Genomic DNA, 20360 nt, shown 5'->3' with positions numbered 1-20360 from the left:
CCAATTGTGTCCTCTAAATTTTCAAAACAATTGAATTTAATGTGTATTTATCAATAACAATATATACTTAGTGGAAAGTATTTAAGTCAATGAATCGGTATTAAGTAATCCAAACTACAAACTATATGCAAGTCAAACCAATTCTCCACACAATTACTCAAATTTGAAGTGATAAATTCCTTTAAAGAGATATTTAAAATAACTTTTTCTATTTTATACCCAAAAGATCAAACACCACTGACTACCTGTAACAAAAGTTCCAAAATCCTGAAAAGTCGCACATAAACCTGCAACAAATGTCTTTAAAGTACTAGAAAAAATATTTTTAAAATAAGGGATTCTGAAAATTAGTAATTAAAACCATTCAAGAATAACACTGACCTAACAGGACAAACACTTTACTTTTGCAATTTTTATTAACATATGATCATCCCCGAGGGTCTTACCTGCTAGCCTTTCAAGGCAATGCACACCTGGGGGGGGGGGGGGCGCGGGGGGGGGGGCGGGGAGGCCTTCACAATACTGGATGTGGGAAAATGAGAAGACAAGAGGTCAAGGTGCCCAGGTGCTCAGCTCACTAATGTGGAAACCACAAACAGCATTCAGGTGGTTATTGGCGCCCACGTAGGATAGGACACACTCTCCCTACGAAAGGGGTCACTACACACCAATCCAGACCTTCAGGAACCACCACTCTCACATAGGATATCAGTGGGATTCCACTTAATCTCAACCACTAAAAATTTTTTAAGAATGTACGCCAAGGTTACAGTCCATTTCAAACCTATTTTTAACAAAGTACACATGCACTAGTATGTATGTATACATTCTCTTATGTGTCACTTTAAACATCTTTGATATTTAAAGTCATACTGAGATTAGTAAATTTAGATACAGTGCTACTGACTTTAATGTATTCCGGCCAAGAAAAGGTAGCTCAGAGTTTTACCTCTGAACGCACTTGATAAAAACATGTCGGGGTTGTTTGAGAAATGAGTTCTTATTACACGACCACCTGTCTATTTTCTTCAGAAAACAGAACTCGTAAGAAGGAAGGATTTTCAACAAAGTAGTACACCCAAGTGCCATGAGATAAAAAACAGCGACCCAAAGCCTCAAGTCACTGTGGTCAAAGCAGAGCACAAGTGAACTTTCAATTCAGAATTATAAAGATGCCAGAGTTAAGAGTAAGTGGACAAAATTAATCCCAGTCAGTACTAAGAGCACTGGGGGCAGATACTATGAAGAAAACTAGAATGTATATTTGGATGATCTGTAATCTAAATTTTATAAAAACTGCTAGAACATCTCTTTTAATAATATTTCTAGTGAAATCAAGTTGAAAACATAACACCTGGGATTATTCCTCCTAACAAGAAATTAAAGCCTATTAGGAAATCTGTACTCTGAAATACTCTACAAATTCCAATTTGCAAGAAGTATACCATATGGGATAAATAATGAGAGGTGTGTATAGATGAACAGCTACAAGAATTCCAATTTTTGCAATCTCAGCAAGTTACTGTACACACACATCAATATAACAGAAATGGCACCGTTTCTGAAGACACATTCCACATTTTATTTACAATTTAAGACTAATTTTAATCTCCAAATCACATATCCATACACCTAATTCCTTTTTGATTTCATTTAAACGTAAATGCATGGTCTGTCCAACAAAGACTGTAAACAAATATTTACCACATCTGTTACATGGAACACACAGGAACAGCTTGTAACAGAAATTCATCCACCTCCCCCACAACATTTTTTATTATAAATACAGGTATCAAAACAATCCTGAACATATTTTTGATACTACTAGTAGTCAGCACCCATACCGCTTCAAAAATGAACACACTTTGTGACAATATTCATTGTACCTGCTACTTTAGACAATTTCAACTGAAGCTCTTTCTCTAAGCAAGATGACGGAGCACGCCACTCGAGTTTCCTTCTTGGCTTTCTCGTCAGAAACACACCTGCCTGCACAGCCAGCCGACACTTCTTGCCGTGCTCTCACCTGCAAACCTGAGTTCCAGTGAGGACTCCAGGTGCGTGCTTAAGTGGTGGTGCCTTAACAAGAAAAGACTGCTGAATTTTCCTCCTGTTACCTGAAAACATAATGGGTGTACATATATTAAATATATTCTTACAAATGTCCAGGTCATGTTTACCAGCTGGAATTATCTTACTTTAATGTGTGGGTATTTTGCATTGTGATATTTAATCAAGACATTAACATGAGTAGAAGGTTGCTGATTTAAGACAAGTTTGAGATCCACTAAAATTAATTGTTGTATGTTTGTCCTTCTGGTGGCTGTGGAAGCTTCATATTTTCTTTGGACATCATTAGACGTCTTAGCTCTTGAAGTACAACTTTAATGCTATATGAATTTTGCCATTTTGCTAACACTGGTATGCTTCGTGCATCCACCTGAAAGGAGGGGAAAAAGTACAATTAACTACGAAGTGTAAAGTACTTGGGCACCAATTTACTAGATGTGCTTTAATAAGAAGGGCTTTAAAAATCCCTTCGGTGCCCAACAGTCAGGCACTATTTTCACAAAAGCAAACATTATAAAACCACAGGTCCGCACAGTACTTAGGGCCACAATCCAAGGCCTGGGCAGTCACTCACACCAGGGGATCAGCAGACAGCGGTAACCCTGACTTCTGCTTTCAGATCCCACTCCAGCGTGCTCTTTGCACTGTGCTGAACTCGTCTTCCACTGGGTGAGACGGACAGGCTGGGGCTACAGCCCTTCAAAACCTCAGCCACAGGTACCTGCCGTCACCTGGCCTATCTGGCAGCTCCCTGGAAACTCACCCACTGAGGACCATCTATTCCCTGACCACCTCCTCTCCACCCTGGTACCTGTCAAAAATAACCAGTGTCCAATGTGTAACACCAGAGACACAGGCTACTATGTAGAAAATACACAGGCACCACCGATGTATTGTATAGCACAGGGAAAGATAACCATAATTTTGCGGTAACTTTAAATGGAGTATAATTTATAAAACTACTGAATCACTATATTGTACATTTGAAACAAATATAATATTGTAAATCAACTATACTTCAATAAAAAATACAATTTTTTTTTAAATTAAAGAAAAAACTGTTTTAATAGTTCTACTGCCTGAAGCGGCAGCAAGAAGGCAAGCAGGAAGGGGACCAAAGACCCCACAGGAAATGCTGGGAGAGGAGATGTCCAGTGAGTCTACAAAGTCCCACACACACCTGAGAGTCCAGGAGACACACACGTGTGCAAGGCTGCACACAGGCTTCAGAGCCTGAGAAAGCCATAAACGCTCACCTATGGCTGACCCTGATCAACACACAGACATTTTGATTATGCACCATAACCAAGTAGAATTTATCCAGGAAGTGCAAGGTTGGCTCAACAAACAAAAATCAATATAACACACCATATTAGCAGAACAAAAGCAAAACCCATGACTATCTCCACAGACACAAAACAGCTTCTGACAAAATCCAACAATCTTTCATAATAAAAATACTCAACTAACTAGGGTTATCAACCCAATAAACAGCTTCCACTTGCTTTTCTGCTGTTTTAATGTTCTCCTGACTATAAACTTATAGGTTGTGTAAAAATAAAATAACTACTTTAACTTACCATTCCACTGGAATTATTTATTCCATTCATATTAATTTTGGTTACAAATCTAACTGATGGAGGAGCTTCTGGGTATTTAGGTCCACATTCTACTTTCAGGCTATATATTCTGTTTTCATAATTTGTCTGGAAGGCAGAAATAATAACAACAATATTCAAGTGCTAATAAACTGGAAAAGCACAAGATAAATGTACTTAATATTGCCATGTGTGTGATCAAGAATTTATTTTTCAACAAATTTATTTGATCTATATGGCTAACAAAAATGCAGTTAGTGTACAATTAAAACAAGAAAAACATAAATGCAAGTGACAAATTTAATACCTGTTGATTCTTGTATAAATCTGGAAAAAAAGAAGCTGACCATCTATGGATCTGTCACCCCAATGGATCCACGGCTTTCTCTCTCACAGAAAGAGATCCCCCGAGTGGGGGTGGATCTCAGGTGTTAATAACCATGGTTTAAAATGTATACAACAATCTTGTACATGTATTAATAAATGTTTCAGTATTTTTAAAAACTAAACAGCTATATAAAACTCATCTAAGTTTAACAGCAAGCGTATAATAACAGTATGCCCAGGATCCAGAGAGGCTTAAAAAGAACTAAAAAGGTCAAGGAGACACCTGTCTGTTGCTCTCCACTACATGCATACCAGCCTCTCTAGAACTTGCAGTAAAAGTATAATAATTAGATAACCAACAAGGACCCCACTGTACAGCACAGGGAACTATACTCAGTATTTTGTGATAATCTTTAAGGGAAAATAATCTGAAATAAAAATAGACACATAGGTACATAAAACTGAATCACTCTGCCGTACACCTGAAACTAAGACAACATTGTAAATCAACTACAAGAAAAAGAAAACCAAAAAAGGCCCCTGAAAAATCTTACTCTTAAAAATACTCAAAGTACATGGAAACAATCAGAATTCTCATACTTTGCTAGGAATAGGGAATGGTATAACTATTGTGGAAAAAATATGGCATTTTTTCCTACGCATTTCACTACACATTCAACTCCCCTCCCCTAACTCCCCTACTATACAGCAACTCCATCCCTAGGCATTTCTGATCCAAGAGAAATGGAAACAAACCTACGTTCACAAGATGACCTGTAATCACAGCAGCTTTATTTGCAGTAACCAGAGAAAACCACGATCTGGGAAGTGACAAACGCTGTGGCATATCCCCACCACAATAAAAAGAAACAAACCAGCACGTGGCGCGTGGATGAAACAGCGTGGGTGAGCCTGAGGAGCTGCGCCCAGTCAGAAGGAGCAGGCCTCTGGGTACACACACCACATAGTTCCACTCACACCAAGTTCTACGGCGCAGGAAGCAGTGACTGGGTCAGGTCCGGGGTCGAGGGGGCTGAAGCCTGGCTGGAGGACAGGATCCACTCAGGCTGCGCCCTCCTGCACCACAAGAAGGGGAAGGGGCTCCAAGCGGACCACCACAGAAAGCAGCAGGAGGCACACCTGTCTCTGGAACGCCGCCAGCTGCCTACCCCCATGTTACCCGACAACAGCCAGGCCCCCAGTGGGCACAGCCGGACACAGAGGCGTCCCATGGTGCAGTGACACCAGGGAACAGCTAGTGCGCGGGTCCTGCGGATGGCCCGAACTGGGAGAGGGATCTGCAAACTAGGTTATGGGGCTGAGGGTCTTTACACAAACTCCAACACTCTTCAAGTTCCCTCAGAGGAACAAATGGGAGAAAAACCACAACTAAGTAATTTCAGGACTTCCTGGTGGCTCAGTGGTAAACAATCTCCCTGCCAATGCAGAAGACGTGGGTTCGAGCCCTAATACGGGAAGATCCCACATGCCACAGAGCAATTAAGTCCTCGTGCCGCAACTCTGGAGCCTACGTGCTGCAACCATGGAGCCCTAGAGCCGTGCTCCACAACAAGAGAAGTTACCGCAAGGAGAAGCCCGAGCACCACAGCGAGAAAGTAGCCGCCACTCTCCACAGCGAGAAAAGCCGAGGCAGCTGTGAAGATCCAGCCCAGCCAAAAACAAATAATTAAACAAGAAAAAAATCTAGGTAATTCTGAAAGCATACTCCACTCAGTTCAGACTGTCCAATCTTTAAGTTATTCATTAGTAAGAATGCTCAAAAGTAATAAGCACTTACTTTTACCAAACAGACCATGGTGATACTGTTCACAAGTAGTGAAAAATCAAGGTTTTCATTACAAATACTGAGTTATAAAACAACAAGAATTTTAAACACCAGCATTTTATTTCCTTCCTTACATGTCTAATGGAAAAATCAGAGCAGTGGAGGAAGAGGGAACTTGTTAGTTTAGGAGAGTGCACAAATTCTACAAAGGAATACCAGAAAATGGTAAACAAACATTTGTCTGAAGTTATCAATGCTAATTACCTGACCATTTTTGTTTTATAAAAATCAAAAAATCTAAATTCTACCTAACAGCAAAACAGTTGAAATAGTCCCATTACAGGTAGCAAACAGTATACAAAACCAAAGACTAAAAAGAAACTTCAAATTTGTGTTCTTTCTAACAAAGCCAAAGGTCATAGAAAATGTATTTAAAAGACTTGCTGCAGGGCATTCAGCAAATGGGGCCTTTGAGTGAGGAATGCAAGGTACAAAAAAATTTCCCAGTCTAAAAAAAATTTTGAGTTAAAATAAAAAGTCATGAACTTGAGAAAGACCTAAAAATAAAACAATAGGTCTGTGGCCAACAACACTAGGAAACATGCAAGAATCAGCCTTTCCGGCATATTTTACAGGTGAAGACGTCGAAGCCAGAACACTTCCAAGGCCAATCAACTGTCACTGGCCAATAGCAATGTGCACTCAACACAAACCAGTTTAGGAACCCTGTTGATACACACGGCTGGTTAGCAGCATGTTACATCACAGCACACTGCTGGCTCTTCCCAACAGTGCCTCCCTCCACTCCGTGCCTCACCTTTTCTCCTCTCTATCTGGAATGCTCTCCATCCCCACCATCACCTTCTGAAATCCTACCAGCCAGTCCTTTAGGCACTCCAAAGGCAACTTCCTCCACTGTCCAGCCTTCCTCAATTATTCAGCTAGAAGAGACATATTCTACAGCCCCACAGTGAGCTCGCTCTGCCACATTCAGTTTGTCGTCTGCATTCACGCCTTCTCCCCTACTGAACTGCAAACACTTTGAGAGCAATGATCAAACCAGTCTTCCCCCCAACTCCTCCAGAAAATCCAGCATCAACAAATGTACAAGAAATAAGTAAAAAGTGAGGAACTGTTTCAGTTAAAATTACCTTAACTATTTACTTTAGTATTAATAACATAAAATAAAATGCATACTCTAAAGTTACAATAAATATCCATAGGAAATAAACGTATGCACTGACCCGTGGTGGCCCAATGATCATGCCTGTCCACCTTGTGAGTGTCATGTCTTCGTCATCTTCCAGGCCCCAGCTGACCGTACCATCGCCCACTCCTTTCTGTCCTTCTTCAAGTTCTTCCAACAAACGAAAATTACGAGGAACTTTAACACCTATACAAAAGGAAGCCAATGTAAGTAGCTCATAATTATAAGGGCTACACACAATCAAATTCAGCTTTTCCCAAGTTAACTGTTAAAAATTATTTACCAAAAAGATAAAATTCTCTTTAAAAAGTGTTCTGTCCCAGGAAATGCTGAATCTAATAATAATAACTCTTCAAAATGAAAAAGCTAAAGACAGCATGGTTCCAAACATAAGAGCAGCACAGAACATGTATATAAACACCTAACCAATCAGTTTTACAGTGACATAAATCAATCATAAGGGAATCATAACAAGTGATTGTTTTTCCATAATTGAGATTTCTGCCAAGAACAATTCATCAGGTAAACAGGCATGACCAGAAAGTCCACAAAAGTGTCATTGCATTAGCACATACTCTCTAGTGATCTGTAAAAAAGAGAATTACATTCCATTTGTAAAAATGCACTAAGAGGCACTACTTTCTAGAATGCTGACCCCACCCTTGGTCCTCACCCAATCTGCTGGCTGCCTAATAACCATGATGTCCTGCCTCCCCTGTGAGCAGATCCGAGGCTGGAGAGCCAGCCTCCTGGTGGGTAATTTCCTATGACACGTCTGTCCCATCCTGGCCCAACCCAGCAACACTTCCACAGCCCTTCTCACACCTCCAATTCTGAACCCTTCAGACCTCATCACTCTATTTCTCAAATCTTCCCCTCTGCCTAGAATCCCAGCCTTTCACAGTCCCCACCCCCTCATTTCCACTGAACCTAGTTTTGCCACCATCACCATCCTGACCTCCAACCCTTGGAGCCAGCAGGGCTGGTGATACAGCATGTGACTTTATCACAGCCTCTCTCAGGATCACTGGCCTGGCCTCTCCAGAGGATGGACCCTGCGGTCTCGCGAGCTCTCAACAGCATCCAGCCTGAAACACTCCCCAGCCCCACTGCACAAGTCCTGAGAACAACCAAGACCCCTCCGCTGGCTCTGGAGCACTGCCTCCCTCCCTCCTTTCCCACTCTCAAAAGAAAGCACACACACAATTATGAAGCAGGAAAAAACAGTGACATCTCTTTAAAGGTGACTGTCAGTCTGCATAACTTATCTCTCCTGCTGAAACCAAAACATCTCTTTCAGGGCTTCCCTGGTGGCTCAGTGGTGAAGAATCCGCCTACCAATGCAAGAGACATGGGTTTGATCCCCGGTCCAGGAGGACCCCACATGCTGCAGAGCAACTAAAACATCTTTTTCAGTTACTAATTCATAGTAGTCCTTCTAGACAAATAATGAAAAGCCAGTAAGTACTGTAACTTAGAAACAGTAGCCACTTTATATACTGTGCTTCAGAAAAAGTGCTTTAAAATTTTGGGCCACAGAAACATGAATATGTCATAAACCACAAAACAAGAGTAAGCATTATTACAACTATAATAACTATTAATAACCATTTGTTTAGTGTACACTCTGCACTAAATAAATTACCCCATTTGACCCTAAAAGCACCCATATTACAGCTGTGGAAACTACAGTCTGAAGGAGTTACGGGACCTACTCAAGGTCACACAGTTTTAAGTGGCAGCCGCTGTTGCTGTTGTACTAAGTCATGTCAGACCCAGCATTAAAGCCCAGTTTCCAAACCAAAGCCCCTCTTAAGCGTTAAGTTCTCCAGGCAGCGCCATGGGCACAGACCAGGCCTCCGCCCGCCCCCAGCCAGTCCCAGTGCTGCTGCCTCTCTGGCAGGGCCCCCGCAGTTTCCTCATCTACAGAAGGGAGACCACCATGGTTTCTACTTCACAGAGACAGAGTCACCGTAAGGTGATCCATCTCAAACAGGATAAATGATGACTCTCATCATTTTAGTGTTCACATTAAGAAAAATTACAAGAAGCTTCCATTCACCTTGACCTACGTTTTGTTGAGAATTCAAGCTCTCTGCAGTCCTGAAGACTGACCCAGAAGGGGTCCCTGAGCTGAGAGTTTCTATGCACATACACTGTGCACGTACCCTGGAACAACAGCCACTGTCAGAATCTCCACCATCTTGTTGCTCCTGAGCTGCTTTTTAAAAGAATATTAAAGGAGCCTGATCACCCTCACCATCTATGAAATCATTCCCCAAGAAAAATTCTAAATTTGTGTGTAATTTCCTTTCCTCCTTTTCAAAAACAATTCAGTCAGGAGAGCTTTATAAGCATCCAGAACTACAAAGTAAAAAATATAAAAATAATGTTTCTTTTTATGTAAGTGCTGTAAAAGCAATAAACCTAGTGACTGCTAAACTTCTCACGATTTCTCAAAGCAGCATTCTGGGAAAAGAGTTCTAAGATTACCGGCAATGTTAACATTTAAAGGGTTACAGCAGCTAAGGTTGTTCTGTTTTTTTTGAAGTATAAGATTCAAACAAATATCAGAAAGCTCTATTTTCAAACTGAGGCCTGGAGTACTGTGGCTTCATTTGACCCCACCAATGTCTGCAAAGAGAACACACCACAAGGTGGCGCTGTGGGGCTATGAATGCTGCAGCGTGCGCATAAGCTGCCCTCGATCGCTGGCCATCTCTGAGCCTTTTCCTGTTAGTTCCACTTGCCTTTATTCTGTGTGTCTATGCGTGCGTGGTGGTGTTACTTTTGTTATTTAACAATTTAACTAAGCCCTTAGTCTGAGGTTTTCATTAAAGGAAAAAACAAAAAGGCCCATATACATGATATGAGTTCCAAAGGCCAACCTCTTAGTTAGCCACGACTCTCACTGCCTGGGAAAACAAGAATTAAACCCTAAAGACCATCTGCCAGACGGAAAAATGTTAAGTCTGGCAACACCTGGTTTGACAAAGATATGGAGATGAAGGCTCTTCCACTGCTGAAGCTGGAATAAACTGGCACAACTACTTCGGGAGGAAACTGGCAACATTTACAGAGATGCTGGCCCCGGGCCACAGAAAGGCAGGAACACTCACGTACTGTGATTTCTAACCGTGACAATTTAGAAACAACCCAGACATAACATGGTATAACCCTTGACACAATGCTACTGCAATTAAAATGAAAGAATCAGAGCTACAAGCATCAATTAATGCTAAAATTTTAAAACACATTGTTTAATGAGTGCACAATTTCAGTTTTATGGCTGCACAACAAAGTGAGTATGTAATATTGCTGAACGGTACAGAGGCAGTTAAGACAGTACACTGTATAGTAAACACACTTTACCATAATCGCAAAGAGAAATAAACAAAAAAGCTATCCATCAACAGACCTTTATACTGTTCTGAGTACGTACATATCTAGCAAGAGTACAAAAATACTTGTGGAACAGACTCCAAAATCAGAATACTGATCACCTCTGGGCAAAGAAGAAGTGGCCTAGTACTTGGAAGGGTGCAGGTAACGTCTTGTTTCTTCAAAAAACAAAAACAACCTGAAGCAAGAAAAATTTATTACCATTTGGGAGAGCTGGGGGTGGGTACACATGTATTCATGCATTTTCTTGTGTTTTAAATCTGTTGTCTAAACAGAAAAGGAGAAACAGTATCCAAAAAGGAGAGAGGGAACTGCAGGAAATGTTTGGGGACAGCAGTTGAGGATAAATGAGCAAAGAGGGACAGGTGTGCTTGCAAATTCAGACTTAACCTGTGGTGACAAGGACCCAGGGAGGGGCTGAAGCCCAGACTTTAAGGACAGGGAGGAGAGGGGGTTGGGGGGACAGTATCAGCTGTGATGAAAGAGGAATCAGGGAAAAAACACCACATGCGTCCACTAAGGAAAATGTGGTACATTTTATTGTAATTCTGTGATTTTGTAATCTGACAACCAAAACTAAACATCAAGTACCAGCTAAGGACTGCGCTAGGCCAGTGGGATCTCACACTGACGGCCCTGCCCTCATGGCGCGCACAGCGTGTGAGGGCAGCAGGACACGGAAAACAAGGCGTGGGAGAGGCACCGAGACAACCAAGGCCAAAGGGAATGTTCCGGAAAGCGGTGGTTCTGCTCTACCACAAAAGCAGACAGCTGCATACTGCGATGTCAAGTACGGAGCTAAAACTCACGGGCGACGACGTTCAACCTTCTGCCAACTCCACCCCAGCTCAATGACCAACATATGTAAGCCTCCTTCAGGAGGGAGTCCACTGGATTGCGCAGAAAGGAGAATTCCTGTCCCCGGTCTCTGCCCCCCACCTCCATCCTAGGGTTCAGAATCCCTGCAGAACCACGGTATTCCCAAAGCTCCTCCCAGCTTTAGGACCCTTGAATTCCATTTGGAGGAGTTTCAGAACAAGAGAAATGACCCAAAGAAGTTAAAAAAAAAAAAGCAAAGGGGGAAAAGTAATAAATATAAGGTGCAAAAATTTTAAAAAGTGAAAGTCGCTCAGTTGTGTCCAACTCTTTGCGACCCCATGGACTATACAGTTCATGGAATTCTCCAGGCCAGAATACTGGAGTGGGTAGCCTTTCCCTTCTCCAGGGGATCTTCCCAACACAGGGACTGAACAAACCCAGGCCTCTCACACTGCAAACAGATTTTTTTTACCAGCTGAGCCATAAGGGAAGCCCAAGAATACTGGAATGGGTAGTCTATCCCTTCTCCAGTGGATCATCCCGACCCAGGAAGTGAACCGGGGTCTCCTGCATTGCAGGCGGATTCCTCACCAACTGAGCTATCAGGGAAAAATTTAAAGCTGATTTTTAAACAACTAAAACCCTATATCAATAACCAGTCTCACTTAAGTAGTACATGGATAATATACTTCACAGATGTGAAAAATAATTGAACAAGAAAAATATGCAGATAAAAAAATATTATTAAACTCCCATGAAAAAATAAAATTAACACCATCGTAAACACAATGACAGCAAAACAGCAGAAAAACTCTATTTATCCACCTCAACACATCACTAAAAACTGAATACACCTTGCTGAAGAGGTAAACTGACAAAACATCACAAGAATTTTTAAATATTCACATACACTGACTTAAAATCCCACTGAGTGAAATTCGCCCCCAAGAACAAAGCACAAGGAGGCAGACAGCCTCCAGAGCACAGAGTCAGCTGTGAGCAGCGCTTCTCCGGGCTCCAGGCTGTGCCCCTTCCGGCCTCCCCTGAATCCGGGCTGGTTTTGCCACTTGTTCTGGTAGAATGTGACACTGGTATGGGACTGGGACCTGCCTTGTTAGAGCCCCGACACCTTCTGTTTGGTCTCTTGGAAGCCAACTACCATCTAAGTTCTGACTCCCAGACACTACTGGAACGAAAGTAAGTCCAAACAAGACGCCTAGACTGACCACACAGACAAGAAACAAGGCCCTGGGCAAAAGGCTGAGCCCGTCGTCAGGTGAAGGGAGACAACCAGGCCCAGTCAGTCAACCCCCAAATCATAAGAATAAATCCCTGTCTGAAGCCATATATGCATTTAAGATATTAAAATTTGTCTTAGACTTGATGAACTATAGTAAATAAAAATAAACCTGAAAAAATTTCAACTCAACAGTGTACCTGGGAAGCATCAGAATTTACCTTCAAACACCAGGAAGACAGACCTCTGCATTACAGGGTTTGTGAAGTACCTAAACCAAGGTATGGAGGCTGCACTACATACAGCAGAGGGTAAATCACGCTACTAGTACTCTAAGTTATAGCCAAAATCACTCTGCCCCCAGCCACTCCCCGAATTCTGGAACTCTTTGTAATCCCACTTGCGATATACTAACTCAGGGAAGGAAGAAAACAAGCAGCTTCGTGTGTTTATTTAATGAATGCATCCGAACACAAAATATCCTTAGTACTGTTTCACTTCAGAAAAGTAAGCTCTAAACAAAATTTATGAGTAAAACATTATAATACACCAAGGGGGAAAGCTATTTGAGCCATTTGTCTTCTCATCATTAAATAAATCACTTACATAGAAACTGGACCGTAAGAGATTCCGAGAGTACCAGCGGCACTCAATAACCCCAGGGTGCGTTTCCGGCAGATGCTTACTGCCAACCTCTCTGTCCACACTTGAGGGCCTGTCCTGTAAGAAGTGTTGCTGATGGAGGACACAGACTCCCTTGCCTGGCATCCTGGCAGAGAAGGCAAGTGAGGACAACCACGGAAGCAGACGCATTCAAATGCAGTAGCTGTCCCAAAAGATTTGCTCGAACACACTGCTGGTATCTCCATGGGACAGACAAGCCAGTGAGAACAGAATGACTCAATGTTCTCCAGGAGAGCTGCCAGCACTGTTTACTTCAGCGCTAAGGAGGAATGCCTCCCTCAGAAGAAACAGGGTGGAGGGCGGTCGGGCCGCCTCTGGTCCCTCGCTAGCAGGGACTTCTAAGTGGAGCGAGAGCTGGCACACTCTCCCCTGACAGAGACCACTTCCAGGAGCACAAATGCTCGCCTGGGACTCCCGGGAGCTGCAGCTAGAAACAAAGGCAAGATCCTGCCAAGCCACTGCTGGTAGGTAAACACTTCAGAAAATTAAAAACTTTTCAATAATTTAAGTACATCCTCTCAGGAAACAACCACTTATATCAATACTGGTTAGTCAACCATAACTGATAATTGAGGGAGCAGGTGATACTACCATGAAAAACAAACAGGAAACCAAGCTATGCATTATTGGTCCTTTTCAACAGCATTCCAGTCACTAGGCTGAAAAAATCTTTGCATGATTATATACTCACAAAGGATAAACTGCTTGGAGCATGCCTGTTACCTGGCTATACTTCTCTGTTACTGTAACCTTAAACCTCACACCTAGCAAGGCAGGGTTTAGACTTCTGCCCTCTGTCAGATGGTAATCATGTACAGTAATCACAACCAGACCATCACTGAGAACTCACATATATCAACATGATGTTTTTAAAACAAAGAGTCAGACAATGAAGCACATATCAAAAGCCAGACTTCCCATCTTAATAAAGTAGAAAAAAATAAATTGGACTTTATCAAAATGTACACCTCTGGGGTTTCAAAGGACGCCATCAAGAAGGTAAAAGAAAATACAAACACATATCTAACAAACCTGTATCCAGAATATATAAAGAAATTCTTACTACTCAACAATAAAAAGACAATTACAATTTTTTAAACATGGGTAAACCAGAAATGAGCCAACACTTACATGAGCAATTAATCTACAACGGAGATAAGAATATACAAAGGAGCAAAGACAGTGACTTCAATAAATGGTGCTGGAGAACTGGACAGCAATATGGCCATGAATCATACTAGACTCTTCCCTTATACCATCTACAGAAATACACTCAACACTGATCAAAGACTTAAACCTAAGACCTGATGCCTTAAAACTCCTAGAAGACACAGGCAGCACGCTCTCTGACATCAGTCTTAGCAATAATTTTCTGGATCTGTCTCCTCAGGCAAGGGGGGAAAAAAGCAAAAATAAACAAAATGAGACTACATCAACCAAGTTTCTGCACAGCAAAGGAAATTATCAATTAAACAAAAAGGAAGCCTATGGAATGGAAGAAGACATTTGCAAACGCTGGATCTGACAAGGAGTTAATACCCAAAATACACAAAGAACTCATACAGTGCAACATTAAAAACAAACAAAAAAATCCAATTTAAAAAAGTGGGGAGAGGATTTGAATAGGACACTTTCCCAAAGATGACACACAGATGGCCAACAAGCACATGAAAAGATGATGCTCAACGTCACTAGTCATCTGGGAAATGCAAATAAAAACCAAAATGCGATACCACCTCACACCTGTCAGAATGGCTGTCATCACAAGTGGAGAAAAGGGAACCTGTGTGCACTGCTCATAGGAATGTAAATTGGTTCTGCCACCATGTAAAACAGTATAGAGCTTCCTCAAAAAATTAAATATAGAACTACCATACAATTTAGCAATTCTACTCCTCAGTATTTAAGGAAAGAGAACAAAAACACTATTTTAAAAAGATACACATACCCTTATGTTCATTGCAGCATGATGTACAATAGCCAAGATATGGAAGCAACCTAAGTTCCCATCAATACAGGAATGACTGAAGAAAATGTGGCAGGCATGCACACACACTGCAACACTACTCAGCCATAAAAAAGAATGAAATCTTGCCATTGCAACATGGATGGACCTAGACAGTATTATGCTATGTGAAATAAGTTTCTCCAAGCGAGGCTTCAACAGTATAGTTAGAACCAAACATGGAACAACACACTGGTTCCAAATTGGGAAAGGAGTATGCTAAGGCTGTATGTTGTCACTCTGCTTATTTAACTTAAATGCAGAGTACACAATGTGAAATGCTGGGCTGGATGAAGCACAAGCTGGCATCAAGATTGCCAGGAGAAATATCAATAACCTCAGATATGCAGATGATACCACCCTTATGGCAGAAAGCAAAGAAGAACTAAAGAACCTCTTGATGAAAGTGAAAGAGGAGAATGAAAAGTTGGCTTAAAATTCAACATTCAGAAAACGAAGGTCATGGCATCTGGTCCCATCACTTCATGGCAAATAGATGGGGAACTAGTGGGAAATAGTGACAGACTTTATTTTCTTGGGCTCCAAAATCACTGCAGATGGTGACTGCAGCCATGAAATTAAAAGACACTTGCTTTTTGGAAGAAAAGCTATGACCAGTCTAGACAGCATATTAAAAAGCAGAGACATTACCTGGCCGACAAAGGTCTGCCTAGTCAAAGCTATGGCTTTTCCAGCAGTCATGTATGGATGTGAGAGGTAGACTATAAAGAAAGCTGAGCACCAAAGAATTGATGCTTTTGAACTGTGGTGTTGGGGAAAACTCTTCAGAGTCCCTTGGACTGTAAGGAGATCAAACCAGTCAATCCTAAAGGAAATCAGTCCTGAATATTCATTAGAAGGACTGATGCTGAAGCTGAAGCTCCAATCTTTGGCCACCTGATGCAAAGAATTAACTCACGGGAAAAGACCCTGATGCTAGGAAAGACTGAAGGCGGGAGGAGAAGGGGACAACAGAGGATGAGATGGTTGGATGGCATCAGCAACTCAACGGACATGAGTTTGAGCAAGCTCCAAGAGCTGGTGATGGATAGGGAAGTCTGGTGTGCTGCAGTCCATGGGGTCGCAAAGAGTCAAACTGTTATGCCCGATGTCCGAATCCCCGAGCGGGAAGAGAGAAGGTCTCCAAGACACCTAATCTAAGCTGCCTGCCATGGCGTTACTTCTGCTTGCCTCACAAAACATGACTGACCAACTGAACTGACTGAAGTGAAATAAGTCACACAGAAAAAGACAGATGCTGTATGATTTCATTTATATGCAGCAACCAAAAGTTTACAGAATACAGTGTGATACAGAAGCAGCAACAAAGAAGCTGAAATCAAGAAACTAGTCTGGAATCAAAACCGAGTTAAATAATCTTGGGAAACTCATTTTATATCTATATATTCACTGCTCATCTATAAAATGAACTTGGCTACAGCCTAGATGATTCATAATGTACTTTCTATGAGAACTACTATTCCAATGTATGTAAGCACCTATACAAAGCCCTAAGAATTTCTCCCCTTCTGTAGTTTGAAATTTTGCTGAGTTACAACTTAAACTGAAAATAACGTCCACCTTAACACAAGTCAGCGGAGACCTTGTAAACAAGAACACGCTCCCAAATCCAGTCTTGCAGTGCCATCTTACAGTATCTCAAAGATCTTATAAGAATATTGGCTCTTTTCAAACAGTCAACTACTTTTAAAACAAACTTTTAGATGCTGGGTTTCATTCCATTTATTCTATCAATTTTGAAGCTTTGTGTCAAAAAGTTCCCCAAATACTTGCTAAGTGGATGTCTCCACATATGGGCAATCTCTGCTCTTCATGGTTTCCATATGTGTGACTTTCCTTTACCATGATTTAAACGCCAATCTCCAACAAGAGGGTTCAGACTCCATCTCCAGGGCGCACACACTAGGAATAAGGGCACAGAGTACACCTGGCTGCTGTCCTGTCCACAAGACCAACAAGAGAGCTCGGACTCCAGTCTCCAGGGCACACACACCACGGTAAGGTAGAGCACACACGGCTGCCACTCTTCCGTCCACAAGCCACTATGTGAGTAACAGCCGAGCAATCCCAACCGGCAGCCACACGTCACCTCTCTCAGTCTGCAGGTGATGGTGCACCACACAGCTGACTCAATTCACAGACAACAAAGCAGGTAGCAGAGTTGCCTCCTTGTGATTAAATTTTTGAATCACGCGTACTAAATATACTGACAAATTTCTATTCTTTAGAGTCATGTTTCTTAAGTTGTGCCCTATGAAATTATCTTGATTCCCAGAGGTGACTGTCTCTTGGGAAAGGGAAATCTAGCCAGTGGAGTCTCCACCACAGTCCTACTTCCATCCATGAGAAGCACTTGACAGTCTGAGACAAGGAACCTGCAGAGAGAAGAGAAGTATGAAAGCCACTCTCAAGTCTCAAAGGAAGTAAGATTCCTCATTTCAGGATTATTCCAAATTCACAATTCCAGACTGAGTAAGACACCTGAATTCTGACCTGGCCTCTATTGCTAACCAATTATGTAAAAGCTTATACCTCCTTAGGCCTCAGTCTTCTCAACAAAAGAACCAAGTGGTATGGCAAAGTATTTTACAGCTTAGAGGTCTCAGTCTAATTAGTGCTAAGTCACTTCAGTCATGTCTGACTCTGTGTGATCCTATGAATTGTAGCCTATCAGGCTCCTCTGTCCATGGAATTCTCCAGGCAAGAATACTAGAGTGGGTTGCCATGCCTTTCTCCAGGGATTCTTCCAGACCCAGGGATCAAACCTGAGTCTCTTATGTCTCCTGCATTGGCAGGCAGGCTCTCTACCACTAGCACCCCCTGGGAAGCCCCAAGTCTAATTAAAATTCTTCCCAATTTTTCTTTAGTTACAGCAAATGTAAAAGCTATGACTTAAATAATGCATGTTAAAATAAAATGCTTTAAATAAGATTTTTAAAAAATCTGTTGGGTGTTTTCTTTTTGGCCTGTTATTTTTACATTAATTTGGCTTAAAAAACATGTACAGCACATCCATCTAGCTCATCTATTTTAAATTTCAAGCTTTATCATATCTACTTCACAAACAGGTACTGTTTCCCTCCCTTGCTACCAAGAAGCAAGCAATACAAAAGTATAACTAAGCGAAAATGTAATTTAAAAATAGCTATTTACAAAACATAGTCTAAAACTGCTTCTGCACTCCTCTCTCCCCATGCTGGATGATACTGTCAATGTTACAAAACACAGAAGAGAAATAAATCTGATATTGGCCAAGGCAATTTCCAGCAACAGTGTCAAAACAAGTTTCAGGGGTTTAAGAAAAAAAATCAATTAACTGTCTAAAAGTTATCCTTCCTAGTTATGCTAAGATTTCAAAACTCATAAACATAAAATCAGTGTAAATGTAACAACTGAAATGCTGAAATATAAACTAGAAAACTCAAGCTTCAGATGTACAACAAAATATGCTAATAATCTCTCAGTAACTTCTTTATAATTCATATTCAACTTCCAAAAATGACTTAAATGTTGTTACCAAGAAGTATCTGCCATTAATATAACCTAATCACTGGTTTTTTCAAAATATTTCCACACTCTTTCATATGTACAATGGTAGACGGGAGAAAAACTGTTTAAAAAGTGAAATCTACAAAATGAAAACTATCAAGTTAAAATACACCATTTTATTACCAATTTTTCAAGAACCTAAAGATAGGATGCACAAGTCTTAAAAAAGACATGGCCCGATTCATGAACACACTCAATTTCAAATAGCAAGGACAACAGCAGAGTCTCAACACTAAAACGTCACTTTTTAATCACCTATGCTTTACCTCTTAGCTCTGACCCTAAGCGTGAAATCGTTCCGCAATGCTAAAATCGTTAAACAGCTTATCCTGACACCTACACGGAACAGAGACACAAAAGACGCAATTTTCCATTAAAACGTAGCTAGAAAGGTACTACCTTGAAAGTACCAATCGCAACATACAGTAAAATATTCCACTTAAACGAAAATTCGTGCAATGATGGCAAGAAATACAAAACTACACTGTTCTCTAGTCTGGTTTCAGTAACGATCAGAAAAACGAAAGACCACACGTACTAACATTTTAGGTAATACAGTTTTCAATGTTTTTAACATTTCTAAATAGTCAAATTTCTAAAACCTCAGTGTTAACATCTAATTTCAAAATCTGTGCTTACAAGAAACCAAAATTGTATTCAATAGGAGAGAGGAGTTGAAAAGCTAATCTAAGAAGTCGCTTTTTCTTCAATGAGCGTTCACCCTGCTCGTTGCTTTTACTTAGTCTGCACCGCAGTTTTCCACTCACAGGAAAGACAGACAACACGCATTCAGTCAGGTAAGAATGGGCCCTCCGCCCACGTCAGGACGAGCCGTAGGATCCGACTGGCTCCATCCACGACCCCCACACGAGCCATCGCGCGCGGAGGTGGACAGCGGGCCGACCCAGACTCCTCTCCTCGCTCCCGCATCACCAGCGGAACCCCGCCAGCCGGACCCTGCACCGCCTGCCGGACCCCCGGCGAGCCCGGCCCAGCCCAGCCCCCCGGCGCGCAGCCGACGCGGGGCACGACCGCCGCCCCGACGGTCGCCAGGACCCTCCCTGCTCCGCCTGCGCTCCGCAGGAAGTCTGGCGTTCGAGGGGCCGTACTGTGGCTTCCCTCACACCGCCAGGCCGGCCGCCAGCTGCAAGATGAGGCGCCGCGCGGGTCGGGGTGGAAAAGCAAGTAGCCCGGCAAGGAACCGACCTGTGGAGACCGCCATCTTCTCCTGCAGCCCGACGCACCGCTCAGACGCACGCGACGTCCGCGCCACTTCCGGGAGCGCCACCGCCCGCCCCGCGGCTTCCGGCCCCAGGCTCCCTCTCCGCGGCTTCCGCTGCGTCACCGCGGACCCGTCCCGGGGCTTCCGGCTTCCTGAGACGCAGCCGCTAACTCTGACGGAAAGGTTGAAGGCTATGATCATGGAACAGACTTGAGTCAGTCACCGTGAAAGAGCAAGAGCGTGAGGCGAAGATGCTCTGTGAGGGGCTCGTCCTCTTGGAGCTGCCGCCGGCGCTAACGTCACAGGCGTGTGTCGCAGCAGGTGCGCGAGCGCCGTGCGCTAGCGCCGCCCAGAGGGCTGTCCTCTGTCGGGGAGAGGGTGGCGTCTGTGTTGAGGTACACGAAGTGTTTGTGGAAATGAAGCCCTGACAGGG

The 20360-nt window shown here is 42.4% G+C and overlaps 1 protein-coding gene across 1 annotated transcript; it reads right to left on the bottom strand.

Annotated features, from left to right (window-relative positions):
* Nucleotides 1-1558: 1558 nt before the first annotated feature.
* Nucleotides 1559-20243, bottom strand: UBE2V2 (ubiquitin conjugating enzyme E2 V2). The gene is made up of 4 exons (XM_043483544.1): nt 19912-20243; nt 7026-7174; nt 3651-3776; nt 1559-2440 (listed from the first exon to the last, which is right to left on the bottom strand). The coding sequence occupies exons 1-4, from the start codon at nt 20126-20128 to the stop codon at nt 2294-2296; spliced, it is 639 nt and encodes a 212-aa protein (XP_043339479.1). The 5' UTR covers nt 20129-20243; the 3' UTR covers nt 1559-2293.
* Between the last annotated feature and the right edge of the window lie 117 nt (nt 20244-20360).

Source organism: Cervus canadensis, chromosome 12, assembly GCF_019320065.1.
Source record: "Cervus canadensis isolate Bull #8, Minnesota chromosome 12, ASM1932006v1, whole genome shotgun sequence".
Classification (NCBI taxonomy): Eukaryota; Metazoa; Chordata; class Mammalia; order Artiodactyla; family Cervidae; genus Cervus; species Cervus canadensis.
This window is presented reverse-complemented; position numbering and strand designations above follow the sequence as displayed.

What these genes read in the sequence shown, in the direction of transcription:
- UBE2V2 (XM_043483544.1), bottom strand. Translation starts at nt 20,128, where the DNA reads ATGATCATAGCCTTCAACCTTTCCGTCAGAGTTAGCGGCTGCGTCTCA. An exon ending in GAAGATGGCGGTCTCCACAG is followed by an intron (nt 7,175 to 19,911) that starts GTCGGTTCCTTG and finishes CCTTTTGTATAG; the next exon opens with GTGTTAAAGTTCCTCGTAAT. An exon ending in TGATCATTGGGCCACCACGG is followed by an intron (nt 3,777 to 7,025) that starts GTCAGTGCATAC and finishes TCTGCCTTCCAG; the next exon opens with ACAAATTATGAAAACAGAAT.